The sequence below is a fragment of the Neopsephotus bourkii genome, unplaced genomic scaffold (assembly GCF_033783945.1).
Source record: "Neopsephotus bourkii isolate Nb327-2 ecotype Australia unplaced genomic scaffold, CSIRO-AGI_Nbou_v1 NB_718, whole genome shotgun sequence".
NCBI lineage: Eukaryota > Metazoa > Chordata > Aves > Psittaciformes > Psittacidae > Neopsephotus > Neopsephotus bourkii.
In genome coordinates this window covers 2,524,198-2,541,890 of record NW_026901217.1, presented here as the reverse complement: position 1 = coordinate 2,541,890, position 17,693 = coordinate 2,524,198, and the positions used below count along the sequence as shown (strand labels likewise).

Sequence of the window (17,693 nt, the reverse complement as noted above, 5' to 3'; positions counted from 1 at the left end):
GAGTTTTGTTTCGTACCGAGCAGGTGATGGCCCTGGGAAAGTTCGGTGCCCTGGTCTGGCCGCACGGGAAGACCCTCACCCTACCCTGCTGTTTTTCCTGCGCCGTGACAGGGCCCTGGGGCTCGTCCTGCGAGTGGGGCAGTGTCTGGAGGTAGTGCGGCCTGGCAGACTTTCCCGCGGCCCCCTCATTCTCTCTGTCCCGGGGTCCCTAAATCCCTACGGCAAGCCAGTCTGCGCGGCACCTCCTGGGTTTGCATGCCCTTGAGTATGTTAACTGGTGCTTGCTTGAGACGTGGCCGATGTTTGTTTGTTTTAAGGAAAATAAAAAGCCTAGTTGTGATGGCGCTGTGTTTCTTGCAGTCTTTCTCCATGTAACAGCTGAAGACGCGCGCAGTCTTCAGTTTTAGGATACATTTGAAAACCCGAAAGGCGGTATTAGGCCCTCTTACGTAAGTAAGCATTAAAAGTTGTAAAAATGTGCGTATTAATTCTCATAGCTGTTTTATGTTTTCTTAAGGGGAGAAGTAGTCATGTTGCCATGTGTGGAATAAACTGTGAGCTCGTTAGCTCTTTCTCTGGGAGGCTTTGATTTATGAAGATACTGTTGGAGTTTTAACCTGCAGATTTTGTGGTCGATCATAAAACTGTGTGCATGATGAGTGCATGAACTTCAGGTGTTTGTCTGGTATTTGGTCAGAGATGTGCAAAAATATGTATGATACAAATTAATTTTAAGAAGTGAAGAAGCGTAAGCTTGCACAGATTACCATGGTCTAACATGATGTGTGTTTGACTTTTGAATGGTGGACACTCATTTTGAAGTTGATGGAATTGTCAGTGGCATGGAGATTACCACAGTTTTGAATGCTTAGTACTTGGTCTAGAGGGAGGATGATGTCTTTACTAATGTCAGTGAAAATTAAAATGTGTGCAACCTTTTTGGCCTACAGGATACACAATTCTTTATATTTTATTTTATTTAGGAAGAGCGAGTATTTGCAACTTTCATGATGCCCAACTCTAACTCTAAAATTCACAGAGGTGGGCAGGAAGCTGGCAGGCGGGAGCTGGTTTCCAGGTCTTTGCAGAGTGCTCAGCATTGCTTGGAGGACCAGGATTTTGGGACTGCATATGCTCACTATCTCCTGGTTCTAAATCTAGCTCCCGAGTTAAAAACTAGTGTAAAAGTAAGTGCGCTTTGAATTGCTTTAAACGCTTTTATTTACTGTATTCCTCTTGAGGCTTTCTGACACCTTTTGTTTGTGATTTGTTGTATGTAACTGATTCTCCTGTTTAGTCTTCAAAATAGAAGCAGAAGGCATTAAAAATATAGTCAATAACTTGTTTAATAGGCTTTGTATGCATGTGGGAAGATAAGTGATACAGTTTTAGTCTGTGTGTGTCAACTAAGTTTAATAAAAATAAGGCCTTATTAGTATTTGCTTGTAGTATAGTCTGCAGGCTCTTAGTATACATATGCTGCTGGGTGGTGATATTTGAGAGCTTCTTTCTGTTTCTTAAGTGAGCCAGCTAATTTGGGATGATAGCAAACAATTGTATGCTGCTGCTTAGGGAAACGAGAGTGTTCACGTGCATGTCAGGATACTTCTAGATGTTTTCATTGCTCGGTTCCCTATTTCTGGTAACTACCAGTGGTACGTGTTTTATTTTCTAGGAAACATTTCAGTTTACTCTTTTCAAATGGGCAGAAGAGCTAGATTCTCTGGCACGGATTCAAGATCTGTTTAACTGTTATGAGCAAGCACTTGAACTGTACCCAGATGATGAAGTGATATGTAATAGTATGGGAGAACATCTTTTCAGGTTTGTAGTAAGATTCACACTTAATATTGCATGTTAACAAGGCCCAATTTAGCAGAGCAGGTAAAAAGTGTTTAAAAGGAAATGCAAGCATATGCTGTGTAGCGTGTACTGCTGGACTTCAAAGCTGTCAGCGTAAAAGAGTAGCCAGTGTTAAAATACATGTCATAGTCAGAGCATAAATGGAAAAAAAAATCTTTCTTTCCTGTTAGATCCCTGAGCACTGCTGCCTCTTAATAGCGTTTTTTAATGATGGTTCTTCCTGAGGGTCACATATAACAGACCTTTGAAGTGAAGAAGCTGGTTGTGTGTATCCTGTGTAGGCTGTTCTTAAATGTTTGGAGCTTATGCTTTTATTTATTAATGTAAAGCATTCTTTTCCTGCTTTCTCTAACCAGTCCAAAGCATGGTGATTTGCTGTTGCTCAGGGTTCCAAAATCTTCTCAGGTTGGAATTTAAGATTGAAATCATAGGTTATGGATCCAGATAATTCTAATTAGGTTTTCTTTTTGTGATTACTTTTTTTTTTTAAGGAACAATTCTCCCAGCATTGTACTAAAACATACATGTTTCTTGCATTTTATAGATTTTAGTTTTGTTTTTTTCAGTGCTGCCTGTTTTGAGACTATCCTATAAGTATTATAAAAGCTTGCTTCAGGTTCACAATTCAGTTTTAAAAATTGCTACTTAATTCAAGCACTGCCAAGTCAGAATTTGCTTGCTTTGAAGTATATAGAGTTAAATAGAGTAAAGCAGTTTTGGGGTTTGTACCATTCTCTTGACTTGAAAATCTGTGACACTGGATTGCAACTTGCTGATGTCTTATTGTTGCAGGAAGTTCTTGTAAAACCTGTTCTAGTTTGTCAAAGGATGTAAATGAAGGCTGGTGCACATGATGGTATTTTTGGACTACCTTTGCATTTTAAAGTGATTTGATGTAGAGCTGTAATTAATTCTTTTTCAAAAGTTAGTATCAGTGTTTCTAAAGATAATCCTTCTATGTAAAGCAAAATATTTCCATTGTCTTTTAACTGATGTAAGACCTCTTTACAGACCCACAGATATTTACAAATACGTGGCAGTTGAATGCATACTTTCTATTTGTCATTTTGACTAGTAGAATGGGCTTTCGAGATGAAGCAGCTGGATATTTTCATAAAGCAGTGAAGCTTAACCCAGACTTTGCTGATGCAAAGGAGAATTTTTACCGTGTTGCAAACTGGCTTGTAGAACGCTGGCACTTCATCATGCTCAACGATACCAGGAGGAACCTTACTTACTTAAAAGCAATTGAGAATGCTGTCCACTCAGGGTGCAAATCTGTCCTTGATATTGGAACAGGAACAGGTATTTTAAGGTGTGTCATAAATGCATATTTAACATTAACTTAATAGAAGCATATTTGTTGTCTCTCAAAATCTGGTTGCTAGTGGGAAAAAAAGTACTTTCATGCCTTTTATTGAGACAAAAAGAAAACAAAGCTTTCAGATGTCAGTCTGGAGGTTAGTGTCTAGCAGAATTTTTTGAACCCCTGTTTTAAAATTGTTGCAGAAGCTTTTTTGGCAATAGCTGCTGTATAAATTTAATTACTGGTGTTAGTTTTGCAGTTGTAATGCCATGTATCCTATGTTTAAGTATTGCGTCTAGTATAAAGAGTGAATTGAGCATAGCTGGGGGAGTATCATTATGCTACCTCTATTTTTTTATGATAGCATATCAAGAGGATATTCATTTGTGTGGTATCAGTATTCACACAAGAGATACTAGTTCACTTAATGGTGATTTATAAACTTGAACTGTTTTCTTAGAATGTGAAGCAGATGCAGAAATAGGACTTAATAAAATTCAGTATATTGTCATGCTTTTGCCTCCAGTTTATATCATTGTAAGTAAAAGCTTGGATTCTTGTTTTTTTCAGTATGTTTGCAAAAAAGGCAGGAGCATCCCTTGTTTATGCCTGTGAGTTGTCAAAAACGATGTATGAACTAGCCCATGATGTGGTGGCAGCAAATAACATGGAAAGAAATATCAAACTTCTGCATTTGAAGTCACTTGATATAGAAATTCCAAAGCACATACCTGAAAGGTACATTGTAACTCACTGTTGTGATTTTTATTTGCTCTTGATTTCAAGAAGAAAGAAAATACCCTGTGACCTAAACAAGAAATAACTTTGCCTATTGCCCGTAATGTGAGAAGCTTCTCTGTATATTTTATGTTTTTATAGAGCAGTGTAGAAATGATAACATGTTCTTTAGATCATACTAATTTCTGTGGTAGATCAACAGTGTCATAAATTAAGGAGTTAAATTCTGTGATGTTGGAAGCTTTGGGGCAAATGCATTTGCAATTATATTGCAGCAATAGGAAGAGAAAAATAAGATTAATACCTTCTAAAAATAATTTTAACACTATACTTAACAACTTTGGCTTACTTCTGTAGCCCATGAATAGGGTGGAAGCATGTAACGGCCTGCAAAGTAAGACTGTTTCTGGGGCATTCCACATCCTGCAACTCCATGTCAACTTCTGTGTATGTCAGGGAGATCTGAAGTTGCAAATTGTTTGCCTCTTCTATCAGGCATTGAGGGAAAACCTCCACTTTCCAGTATCCCATAAGGAGAGTGCTACTTTGGAGGCGAGGAAGTGCGACATGATGTGTGTAGTTTGCATCTGGAAGATGGGTTGTGGCTGGGCTGACTCGAACTGTGAATGTCAGCACCCTACTGCGTTGCAATTTGTCCTGTGAGATTAGATTTGTGTTTCTATGTACACATCTGTGCACCTGTCTGCATAGCAGATATTCATGCGCTTTGGAAAATTAAGTAGCTGATTTTTCCAGTGTTTAGTGTCTTCTAAAGCACAGTAAAGCATACTGGGTCAAATTAGCAGCTTGGAGTTGCTCTTGGCAAATTAGAATTTGATCAGTGTTAACAGCTGTCAGCATGCATGATCCAGGCTTTCTATGCTACCCTGCTCCTCCTTGCTCACTGTCCCAATTCAGCAGGAGTTCTTCAGGAGGATCTGTAAATTTCTAGCAGGTAGAGATCTGAGGGGTTTTTGGTTTGGTTTGGTATATGTGAAGACTGGTTTATCATTTCAGTTTACCACCATGAGATATGCAGATTAAATGTGGGAAGGAAACAATCCATTTTATTTCTAATTACTAACAGAGTGTTTGGTGACGGTACAGGCTCATAATCTGATATGATGAAGCTCCATTGGTTTAGCGTGGTAGTCAAGCCTTGTCTTAATTATGTCAGCTGAGGTACAGTAACTGATCTCTTAGTGTATATGATGAGTTACTGGATTTCACCTGTCAGGAGTAAATTGTTCAGGAAGTGTCCTACAGTGCTACATGTGGTTTAGTTTAAATCCAAAGGGTATAGGACAATAGTGTCTGGTAGTCTGTGTAATAATTTGTGATTTAGTTACAGTTTTGTGTTTGGGGTTTTTTTGATTCTTTTTTAACATGCATGCTTGGATGTATATTCTTGCACAAGATGCAGACAAAATATGTGTTCTGCAGTATCACTGGCTGTGTGCCCAGGCTGCAACATCTTCCTGTTTTGGCTAGATTCTTCCCACACAATTTATTTAGAAATGTTGACCAAGAAGCTTTATGGTGAACCCTTGCACAGTATTTATTCTCTTGTATCTGCATCTTGAATAACTTCTAACAAATCAAAACATGTCATTTGTTGGAAGAATTAAGTTGCCTATCTGTACTGAAACTTCAGAACACTGGTAGAAGTTTTGCTCTGAGTTCACATTGATGTGGTAGGGTTTTTTTTCTTTAAAAGAATAACTGTTGACAGGAATGTGTGTTACACAGTGTATTTTATGGTGCTCTTTTTCTTATCTAGAGTTTCCTTGGTTGTCACAGAAACAGTTGATGCTGGTTTATTTGGAGAAGGAATTGTGGAGAGCTTAATACATGCTTGGGAACATTTGCTTTTGCAACCAAAGGTGGGTGATGTGGGTATATACATATAAATAGGATTCCTGTTTTGTTTGGTAGGTATTAGTGTGTGTGCATGTGCCTACATTCACCGAAATACATGAATGAGGAATAACTGTCTTGTAAATATTTTACGCATATTGGTATTTTAAAAATGGGTGGTCTGGGTTTGTTCAGTGAATTTGATTTTGGTGAAAGGCAGTGAGGCCACTGCATACGTTTTACTTCAGTGAGCTTGTGTTCTGGGCAGGCAGGTAGTCGCAGTGCATGTTTCCCTGGTAAAACCTTCCATCATACAGAGATGTGTCACTCCTGATCACTGTTCATTCCTTCCCCATCAGTCCCCATCTTCATCATCCTCCCTCTGGTAAATAACACCAAAGGGGTTTGTGTGTATTTTAAAGGCACTGAAATCATGATTACAACGTGGTTATTTTGAGATACCAGCTAGTAACCAAAGGTTGTCAGACTAAGCAGAAAATTATACATTACAGCAGAATTATTCTCATTATAACACTAGGGAACTGTCAGTTATAATATGCTAAATATGCCATATGTCAGTTATAATATGCTAAATATGCCATATGCTCTTTATTTTTCCTAGCTTTGAACTTTTTTTGGAAGACTGAACAATTCTATTGGGTCTTGGATTTTACTTTGTGTTTGGCATTTTATCTAGCATATGTTAAGCAAAGTAATATGACAATAATTCTTGTATGAGTTAACCTCTGACAGGCCTTATGAAATAGAAGGACTTACCTTTTGTTTTGATGTTGCCTTGATTCCAACTGATTTTTAAAAGTTTTATCTGACTGAAACCTTTTGTATTCTATTGAACTGCAACTGATGACCTCTAGTGTTAAGTGTAGGAATGATGCATTAAGGAAAGGTCCTCAAATGTTTCAATATATTCTAGCAGGATACTAATAAGAAAACACTTCTAGAATTACACAGAGGAAGCAGAGACTGAAAAATATCTGATGCATAGATACATTGAAACACCGTATTTAAGAAACTCCTTAAATGGTCAGCTGGAATGACAAAGACCAGAAACTCTACTCGTCACCAATAATTTTCTGATGTTTTAACTGTAATCTTGAATGGCTCATTAATGTTTTTTTATTAATTAATTAACCTAGGCTTTGCAGTAATGGTAGAAATTGATCTGTCTCAGTGCATGTTATTGCTTATGTTTCACAGCCTAAAAATCAAGATTTCAATACTGGAGACTACGGCAGAGTTATTCCTGCAAGTGCTACAATATTTGGGATGGCAGTAGAATGCAAAGAGATACGTAGACATCACAGGTATGTTTAAACTCCAGCGCAGTTTGAACCCATATTTGTTACTTGGGAAGAAAGACCAGTGGTTCTATTGAGGATTTTTTGTGTATTGTTCTCTTTATTGTTTGAATGGCTGATTATCTGTTTCACTAAAAATACTTCTGTTCTCACACTCCTTCGCTCATCCTAGTCCCCTTGTGGTTCAGACTTTCTGGATACTTCACCAGAAATACTTGTTTTTCAGCTATGCTGGCACAGATGCTATTAACATATACTAAAGACATTTAATTCTTTAAAAGTAAAATTACTTCTCAATTTCTATATTAGAGTTTCTTGGATTATCACTTGGCCTTTATCCTCATTTTACTTTCTTTATAATCTGCTCTATACCTTGCTGCTGGATGTAACCCTTTCAGAAGATGAGGATAGGATTTTGTAAAGCTGAAGTGTTAACCCCACCTAGCATTATCTTTCTGAATGTGTGCCTTGCCTAATTCTCAGCTAGCATACAGTAGGGTTTCTTTGCTGAGACTGTTCTGACTGTGTATCAGTTATTTTGATAGTAATTTTTAGTCTCATCTTCTAGCGTAGTATCACCTGCATGGAGGCAGTCTCTACCTGAGAGGCTAGGACTTGATGTATTTTGTTCAGGGTTTATTGGAGATCAAAGAAAACAGTAATTTTTACAAGAGCTTCAGTGTACTGAATGGAAAATAGCCAGCCTGCATCAGTGCCATTTCTAATGCAGTAGACCTGGACAATAGCCAGAAAGAGACTGAAGTTCCCATAGTCGATGAGCATAGAAGAACCTCCTTTTAGAAGTTAATTATTCATCAACTGAAAGGTAGGATTTTGCCTTAAAACATGGCATGACTTTTCAGGATGAAAATTAATGTACTGTAAAGTTTGGATTGTTGAATTAACAATACAGTCTAATAGTATAGCTTAGGTCAGGTGGCTGGTAGGACTGAAATGATTGCCACAAGTTAATTATATACTACAGGAAGAAAAATGTCACTTAGTTTTTATGCCTTTATAGTTTTGCTCCAGTAAGAATGCTTGCCTTAAGTAATAAGTGTTGTTAAGCTTTATGGAAAACACGTGCCTATTCTCAGATATGTGCTATACAGATCTCTGAATTATTCGAATGTGCGTGTCTCCACACTTCCTTAAGGGTGTTCATGATCTGCAGCAAAACTTTGGAATTTGGGTGTTGGTTTCTTTGAGCAGGATGCCTAGTAAAACAGATTCACCTTACTGAGGGAGGGAATCCCCTTTCACTCCAGTTGTTGTTAATCTTGCATATCATCTCTCTGTGGCTGATCTGATCATCTGTCCATTTGTTTTGATAGTTTAAAGTTATACTGCATTTCCTGTGCTCTGCCTCTTTTTTCTTTTTTTTTTTTTTCTTTCCTTATCCTAGGATATAATGAAATTCTAGATAAACCATACCAGTTTTCTTGTAATTCTGTGTGCCAACTTTACAGTGAGTTTTGTGCTGTTTGCCCCTTACTGTGGCTTCGGCTTCGTTACCTGATGGTTTAGGAATAACCATAATGTTTCTTTACTACAGCTGGTGCTGCTTGTACTCATTGCTTGCGTCTCCAAGAATTACTGCATTTTCTGTGCTTTAGAGCTTTTCTGAACATAATAAAAAACCCACAGAATTGTTTTACCATCTTTTATTATCTGTTCTATTCTTACGCTCTGCGTTTTAAGAAATGCTTACGAAACCTGGAAAGATTTTTATTACTTTGTTTTTCAAATTATTTGAAGTTCCATTTCGCCCTTGTTTCCCTTTTACTCCTAGAGTGGGGATGCAAGAAATTGCTGGTGTGCACTTGTCAAATTCAGTGCAGTTCTTTAGTCCAACATATGCTTCTGCTGGTTCAGAGGAGACTGTTGAACCTTACACCACTGAGAAGCTGAGTCGTATTCCTGGAGGCTACGTACCTCTGACAGAACCCTGTCAGGTTATGACAGTGGATTTCAACAATCTGCAGGTAATGATTCTTTTTCTGCATCCTTTATAAGTAATCCATGAATAACGACAGCCCCATATGTTATGTGGTTTCTGGGTTCAGTTTCAGAACAGTTTGCAAGTGCAAAGTTGGCAGATCTGCAGTGAAATCCTCTGCTGATTTTGGTATTTGTCTAGTCATGTGGTCATGTGAGTCACCAGATGACGGTCCCTGAGGTTTTGAAGGTGGAGTTTTTTATTTGTTCGTCATAGTTTAGTTCCCTAAACTAGTTCACCCTAGGATCAAACAACTGCCAGCCTTGCTACAGAGAGGGGAAGGAAGGATGAAGTAGACCCATCTTTGATGTTTTATGCAGTTGTGAAGTTGACTTAATTTATTTCTCTAGAGTATTCAATAAGCTTTTGAAGACAAAAGCAAGGATGTCTTTTACATCTGGCATAAAAATGTTTGCACGTGTAGATGGATAAATGTACAAGAGAGGGGAGATGAAGAAATTATCTTGTTCAGCCAGCTTGATGCTACCCTTCAGCTCCTTTGATATTTTACAGTATTTCTGTAATATGGCATTTTAAAATATGGTGTCATTATTTTGTGTATTTTGCACAAAATATGTTTGTATGGGTGTACTGAATAGGCCTGAACTGTAAGGCAGGTACCTCAGCCACTTTCAGCTGAGCATGCTAAAAATGATACATTGATCTGTGGTGTGTTTCTTTCTCATTGACCTGTGGTGAGGGGTTAGCATTGAGTCAGAGCTTAAAATAGATTCTGTTACATAAATGAAATTATTCTCGGCTTCTGCTTGGCCAGGAATTGCAGTCTTTCTGAATCAATAGCTTTTCCTAGTTGGCTTGTCTGACATCCTGAGATTAAAAATGAAATAAGACAAGGCTCTTCAGTACACTACTGGGAGCAATCTCTCTGTGACCTAATGTTGCTTCTGCTTCTAGCATCAATAAGAAACTATTACTGTTGTATGAGATGCCTACTTTTAAGCATCTGCAGGCTGGCAGACAACTAAAGGTAATTTTAAGAGTAAAGACTGGTGTTACTTTTCAAACCATCTTTCAGAAATGCTCCTTTGAACTTTCAGTTAGACTAATGGAGTGTTCCTGTCATGAAATTGCATGATGTCAGTAAAGGGAAGAAATGCAGTTAATTTGTTTAGACTTATCCGTTACTGTTTGTGACTTTGTGCGTGAGCATATGGCAGTTTGAAACACAGGTAAGTTACTTTCAACCTGGGGATGTTTGTTTGATCTTTTTAGTTTTGTCATTGCTACATCTGGGTTTTCAGTTGGTGCACATAAAAAATAGAAAATGTCTGTGCTGTTATTAGAACAATAATAATAAAAGAATCCCAACAACCTGCTGTATTTACAAACAGTAATAGAATTACCTACTAAAGATTGAAATTGAGATCAGAAATCACTTAGCACTAGGAGGGTAGTTTCAAATACCCTTTTTCTAAGCTTGTATTTCAAAGAATTAGAGGGATGTGGCATTTACTCTGCTTGTACTAACTATCCAGACCTAAATTAACAAAACTGAAAAGAAGACTTAAAATACAGTACAATGGTATCTCTCAAACAGAGTTGTTGGAGGCGTCAAAAGACACTAATACAGATCAGAGAAACAGTAAGTTGTAATTCAAAAGGCAGCCTGAGTTATGCTGAGTACTTTATTAGTGCTATTATTAGCAGCAGCAGCTCAGTTTCTCCCAGGCAGGGGAATGAGATGTGGCTGTAATTACAGACACTCACACCTAGCTAGTTACTACCTGTGTACGTGTTTGCTGGCAGCAGATCAGTGCTACTGGCAGTGGAAGTGAGTGTTTACCTCAGCAGCTGGTAATTAAAGCTCAGTCTCACTTTCAGGCCCCAGAGAAACTGTGTTCTTGCCAACAGTTACAGATACTGGCTGTTTCTAATTTTCATGAGAAGTTACTGTGTGGAGTATTTGAGAAACTGTGGTTCAAGACATAGGAAATCTGGTAATTGGTTTTTTTTTCCTGTAATTTTTCCTTCTGTTTGTAGTACCATTAATTATTTTATTTTCTTTAAATACAAACTATCTTTTTCTCATTCAGAAGGCATATGTGGCATAGCATCATTATGGGGTTTTTTACTGCCTGTTCCTGCATCATAGCTTTATTTTCTTTTGCTGTCTCTTTAACTACGCCCAACAAATTGTCATAGTGATGTGCTAGAGCTGTTTGAGTTTGTAATTGTCATAAATAATAGAAAAACTTTTATGTGGTGAACAAATGTGAGGAATCAAAATGGGATAAGCAGCATGGTACAGAGGAGGAAAGCTGAAATAACTGCACTCAAGTAGGGTTTTTTAAGTCTTTTGTATGACTTAATAGGGTAGGGATGTAGAACTACAGTTACTAGGACCATTGGATGAGAACCTTGGGCCTACTGCTTTTGAGGAATAATCAAGAAGAGTTTTTTTTAATACCAAATACACTTCTAAACAGCTGTAACTTCCCAGAAACTGGGAAACAGTTTCATGTTTGTGCTCATGCTCTCTTGCTTCAAGAGGCTTACTACCAGTAGAGCTTCAACTTACTATTCCACCTCTGCAGACGAAGATGTACAGGAAAAAATGACAGAAAGAAAGCACTTTTATTGAAGAACAGTGAGATCTTGCTATGAACTTTATTAGCATTCAGTAATTTTAACATGTGCATTGTTCAGCTATTTCTCAGTTGTGAGAAGAGTGGTAGCCCAACTCTTGGAGAGCACAGAATGTGAATACAGGGCAGGGGAGATAAAAACTGCATCATGTGAGAGCTACTCATGTTCTTAGACTGGAACTTCTCTTTTGTCCTGTGTATTTTAGGATTGAAACTTAGAGAGGACATAAGCAGATCAGAAGGCTGGTGAATGTTTAGGAAAGGCTGTTAAGAAGCAGAAGGTTGTGACTCGGAGAATCTTTGGTCCCTTGTGCTTGACCTCCTATTAATTAGTTTATGCCAAAACCATCTGAGGCATTAAAGCTGGGCCTTTTGTGTGGTTCATGGTGGTAGCAGAAGGCAATTACTGAGGAGCATAAATTTTACCTGGAAGAAGACATAATTCCTGTTACGTATTCAGAACTTTAGGAGTACTAGAGAATTGATAACCTGATTCCATTGGGGAAGATCATGGCTCTTCCCAGTAGTGAAACTGTACATGCCTGAGCTTCTACATAAAGCCTGTAGCCCTGATAGCAAATACCCTCAGACTTAGTGTTTTTATAATGATTTTGCTAAGCCTCTGTTTGAGTGAATTCAGTGCTTGTTCTTCTTTCTAGAACTGACTGAACACAGGTTCTAAGTGAAGCATATGCCTAAGCATTGGCACACTGAATCCAGCCCAAAAGACTGGCTCTAGTTTTATTACTTCTCACAAGGCAAGCCTTGCCAGGCTAAAGCCTTTCTTGCAGTTTTCAGTGTTTTTAAATACATATGTTCTTGGATGTAGGTATGTTTGCTTTAATAGCTGATGGATGTGGGTTAGTCATGTGGGTAACTGCACTTGCGTTTGGGAACAGAGTTCCTATGCTATTGACTAATGATGATAATTGGTGTTGTAGTGGCTTGTTAACAACATTTTTCTTAGGTGCCCTCATGGATTGGTGTAGAAACTTGCATGACCCAGTGTAAAAAAACCAAACTTTCCTCTGTTTACAGAAAGAAACTGACACTTTTTCTCCCTTTCCACTTTGATCAGGAGCTGAAAAGCCTTGCAGCTAGAAAGCCCTGGAAGCTCAGCCTGCCAGTCACTGAAGGAGGAATACTAGATGCTGTTGTGGTGTGGTTTGTGCTACAGCTTGATGATGAGCATGCTCTATCTACAAGTCCCAGTGAGGAAACTTGCTGGGAGCAGGCAGTCTATCCTGTGCAGGGCCTCCCTGGTATGTCCACTGTTGCGGTACATTAACTTGGTTCCATTTTGGTTTTGAGATAGGTTATCTCAGAGGTTAGGTAGTGGCAGCAAATAGGTTTTAGAGAAGTTCAAGAGCAAGTAGCTGTGAGGTGGTTTCTGATCATGTTTGTGAGCTGTAATGCACAGTCCCTGCATCAGGGCTTATTTGTGGGGCTCTGCTGTGAAGCAAATAAGGGGCCTGCTTAAGATCTGGGAGAGAGGTTTCCATTAAGTTGTTTTTACTTCTATACTAAATGAAATGCATTGTGGAGTAACTCCAAGAAGTGGGGCTACTGACTGTCTGTACTTGACAAGATGTGATTTGTGAAAGGGAGGTGAGGTAGGAATTGCTCACTGCTCCTGCCCTTCCAACCACAGCCATTCTGTGATACAGGAAGTATTAAAATGTAAATATTTAGTGTTTTTCATTTTAAAGCAAAAGGAATTTATTTACCAGATCTTGTTCCACTCTGCTGTTGACAGAACACTTAAAGTAATACCTGTTTGTAATGGAAAGGCTTATTTTGAGAATAAATGGATTTTTGCCTAGTGTGGGACAGTTTAAGGCAAATTTTAACACAGAATCGCAGATCTTGGCTTGTAGGCTACAGACTAGAAAAGTTCTTTCATACACACTGGTAACATCTAGTAAATGAATGAGAGAATACTCTTGTTTGTTTGTTTTGTGAACTTAAGCACTGTATGGCTGCGATCCTGCTATTTGCCGTGAAGTAACTGACACCACTTCTTTGTGCTGTTTTGCCAAGATTATTCTGTGAAGACTGGAGATATGGTGCTGATGGAGGTGTGCTGCCAAGACTGCTACTTGAAGATCCAGAAGATTTCTTCTTTGTCTTCTGAGTGTGGGATGGACTTCAGTGACAGGGATGACACACTGAGTTTGGGTAATGAGGCTGAGCTATGTGATGCCCTGGCTGGCCTTCAGACAACCAGCAAACAGGATGGAAATGCTCAAGTGTGTGTGCTGGAATCCACAGAAATAGCCCTGCTGAACAATGTACTGTACCACAAGTGCTTTAAAGCTGCCATGGACAAAGTGCTGTTGGCATTAAATCCCAGTAAGGACTCGCAGTCCATGGACGTTGATGGACATGGCAATGGGATGAACCTGCAAGAGAATCAAAACAAGAGCTTTCTAGATGCGGCTCCTGATCCTTTGTATGTTTTAGATGTATCTGAAGGCTTCTCCATCCTGCCGATTATAGCTGGCAAACTTGGACCAGTTAGAGCCTACAGCTCTGTTGAGAAAGAACAGCATCAGGCAGCACTTAATGTAATTTCAGAAGCTAACCATTTTCCGAAGGAAACATTAGAGTTTTGGCTCAGCCACTTGGAAGATGAAAGTGTGGTGCTACAGAGACCCAAATCAGACAAATTGTGGAGTATTATTATCTTGGATGTTATAGAAACATCAGGTTTAATCCAGCAGGAGGTGATGGAAAAGGCTGCAATATCTAGGTATGGTATAAATTGACAGAAGTATTACTAGGAATATTATCTAGTAACTATTATCTAGTAACTACTATCTAGTTAATATTATCTACTATCTAGTAGCTATCTGAAAACTTTTAAAAACAGTAATTTTAACTGTGAAATTACTGCTGTGTTGGTTCTATAGAGCAGGAAAACTTTTTGTTCTGAAGGGATTGAACTTCCCAGAGTGTCTTTGGTGTGACTATTGCATACATATCTCTTTTACAAAATGTGTCAAGATTTCACTTTCATATTGTGTATGCAAGAAAGTGAATGGAGAAGCTTATTCCTAAGAGAATTTCCCAGGATAGCCAGCACCTTAGTAATAACTGAGGTATTTTTTAGTATAAAGTTAGAAAAGCCCAGATCAATGTACATGTCAAAGTGGTGTTGGAACAGTGTGCAGGAATATAAACACATGGTGTTAGAACAGCCAGGGAAGCAGCAGCAGAGTTGCTAGCTGTGGTAGGGGAGGGTGGGAAGGAATGCAGAGCAAGAGGAATGAAGTAATGGAAATGGGTAGCAAAAGAAGTAAATGAGAAACAGGTTTATCCCCTTTTATGGTGCCAGGGAATCTTCTCTGCTTGTCGTCTTTGCTTAGTGATGGCAGACTGTTCCAGATGATTAATGTTCATTATCTTTTCAAAATTTTGGATGAATCTTTGGATGATTTAAATTTTTTTGCTGTAAGAACACATGGTAAACTACTGACCTTTGTCATACACAAATCCGTTGGCGTGAAAATATGTTCAGTAGCTCATCACTGAGCTATCTGCTTTCTATGAAGAGGTATGCTGTAGGAAAAGAAAACCTAAAACAACATCTTTTGAACTGGAGGTGTTTGATACTGTGCTGGAAGAAAGCTTCTGTCATGTTGCTGCTCTCAGCAGTGTGATATTCTGCAGTAAGAGACCAAGCAAGGCTCAGCTGTTTTCTCAGGAAAAAGTGCTGTCTCCCATATTGCTGTCCATTTTAGTTCAGCGCTTACAGAAGGGTGACTTAAATTCCCAGCAGGTTTTGTTTCCCTGTGGTTACGCTATGCTGCCTCCTTAACCAGTGCCTCCCAACCTGATGTACTTCTCGACTTCCAGTTTTATTAGGCATTTCTGCCAGTTCTTCAGTATTAGGTGCTGCTGCTGTGAATCAGTCTCACCGTCTTTATATCAAAATAAGAACCATAGAAAGGCTTGGGTTGGAAGGGACCTTAAAGTTCATCTCAGTCTCCCCTTTGTCAGTTTAAAGCCGTTCCCCTGTGTCCTGTCACTACATGATCTTGTAGAAAGTCCCTTTCCAGCTTTCATGTAGGCTCCCTACAGGTACTGGACTATCACTCTTTCCAGTATGGGCACTGAGAACAAATTACTTAGTTCCATAGCTTAGCATTACATGACAAGTTTTCCTTTGGTATGATAGAGCTGTCTGGTCAAATGGCATCAAACTGAAATGCCTGAGCGCTTGACTTCAGAGGAAGGAGGAGTGTGCTTTCTTAAGTGTAGTTAATGCTTTAATTCCTTTTGGTTGACATGCTTTAGAGGTGAACTCTCTCACTTTACAGGTGTTTACTTCACAGTGGAGGGAAGATTTTCCCACAGTACGTGTTGGTGTATGGGATGCTCGTAGAATCACAGTCTCTGTTACTGGAGAGCGCTGTTCAAGGAACAGAACCAACTCTTGGGTTTAACATAGCCCCATTCATCAACCAGTTCAAGGTATGAAGTTGGTGGGTGGCTTACAGACACAGTTTCAAAGCCTGCAGGTGGTCATCTTTTTAGTTTGGGTATCAACTGCAAGAGAACTGAAGAGCTGAAACTTTTTTTGCTGTTGAAGTTATCAAGAGAGGTCTGTGTGACCAGGCAGGGACCTTGAGATAAACTAAAATGGGTAACATTTGTTTTAGAACTGGCGTGGGAGAAGCTTTGTCTGAGTAATGAAAGATGTGGAAAAGTGACTGTGCTGTTATGATCTCTTTCACCACCTTGTATCCCAACAGTCATGTTTCAAAAGGGATTAAAAGGGTGTGTTTTGCATTTGGGCTGTGTCCTACAGGGATTACAGTAATTCCTAGAAACTTCTGCATTCTGATAAATTTTGCACTTTTTAATGGCTGATGCCTAATGTTATGGTCTGTACTTTTAGGTACCCGTTCGTGTGTATTTGGATCTCTCCACGTTACCATGTGTACCCTTGAGCAAGCCAGCAGAGCTGTTAAGGCTCGATCTCATGAACCCTCTGTTAAACAGCTCCAGCAGAGAGGTCAAGGTGAGTTGTTCGTATATGAAGGTAGAAGTGCGTGTAATTGTTGTCCTGCAGAGCTGCTCGTTCATTGCTCACCTTGGCTGAAAATGTCAATACAGAATTTACTTGGCTGCAGGGATCTCTGAAATGGACTGAAATGGTTTGAACTACTTTATTTTCTTCTTTGAAAAAGGGTAAGTGATTAAATTAATACTTTAAATATTTTCAGGTACAAATTTGTAAGTCTGGCCAAGTCACTGCAATTCCCTTCTGGTATCACATATATCTTGATGAAGACCATAGCTTGAATACATCTGATGAGTCCTCACACTGGAAACAAGCTGCAGTTGTTCTTGATGAGCCACTCCAAGTTCAGGTTGGAGATGAACTTACGCTTGATGTTCAACACCATAAGAGCAATATTTGTATTACAGTTAAAAGGTGAAGAATGTAAATCAACTTGTGGTTAATTACCTATGCAGAAATTGAGTGTTCCTAACATCACTAATGTTAATTTATATTAAATTTTATTCTGATCAAAAAGGTTCTTGTGTTGCTTTCATAGTAGATACTTCGCTACCCTTATGGTGCAAGGTGAAGTCTACCAATGTTATCTTACCATGCTCACTATTGCAGTGACTACAGCTTGCTCCTGCATCATCTCTATCCAGAAAAAAAGCACCAGATGCCTGTACCAGAAATAAACAGCTGTGCTTGTTCAGGATGGAATCCTTTCTTCTCAAACTACTTACATTTCTTAGTTGCCAAAGCATCCAGTTAAGTGTACTGAAATGTTATCAGCCTCTTAGTAAGGACTGTAATGCCATTCCCCTTGCAATATTGCAAGGTAGTGTTGTGCATAGACAGTAGTAAAAAGTTGTAAAGGATTGCTGTTTAATAACTGAAGTTGTATAGTGGAAGGTAAAGCTCACACATTTCTTTGATTCTCTGAATGAGTCTTTGCTGGTAGTAAAAGAGGCCTGGATATGAAAGTTGTGTAAAA

The 17,693-nt window shown here is 38.8% G+C and overlaps 1 protein-coding gene across 2 annotated transcripts; it reads left to right on the top strand.

Annotated features, from left to right (window-relative positions):
- The first annotated feature begins 334 nt into the window (after positions 1 to 334).
- PRMT9 (protein arginine methyltransferase 9) lies at positions 335 to 17,233 on the top strand. Of its 2 annotated transcripts, XM_061354192.1 has the most exons (13): positions 335 to 449; positions 984 to 1,187; positions 1,676 to 1,824; positions 2,942 to 3,178; positions 3,740 to 3,907; positions 5,688 to 5,790; positions 6,983 to 7,089; positions 8,876 to 9,068; positions 12,767 to 12,950; positions 13,729 to 14,440; positions 16,011 to 16,164; positions 16,592 to 16,714; positions 16,920 to 17,233. In XM_061354192.1, exons 2-13 carry the CDS (start codon positions 1,008 to 1,010, stop codon positions 17,133 to 17,135), a joined length of 2,526 nt encoding a protein of 841 aa, XP_061210176.1. In that variant the 5' UTR covers positions 335 to 449; positions 984 to 1,007; the 3' UTR covers positions 17,136 to 17,233. The 2 variants fall into 2 exon arrangements, with proteins under 2 accessions (XP_061210176.1, XP_061210177.1); XM_061354193.1 differs by lacking the exons at positions 335 to 449; positions 984 to 1,187 and having other exon boundaries at positions 1,725 to 1,824; positions 2,875 to 3,178.
- Positions 17,234 to 17,693: the final 460 nt, after the last annotated feature.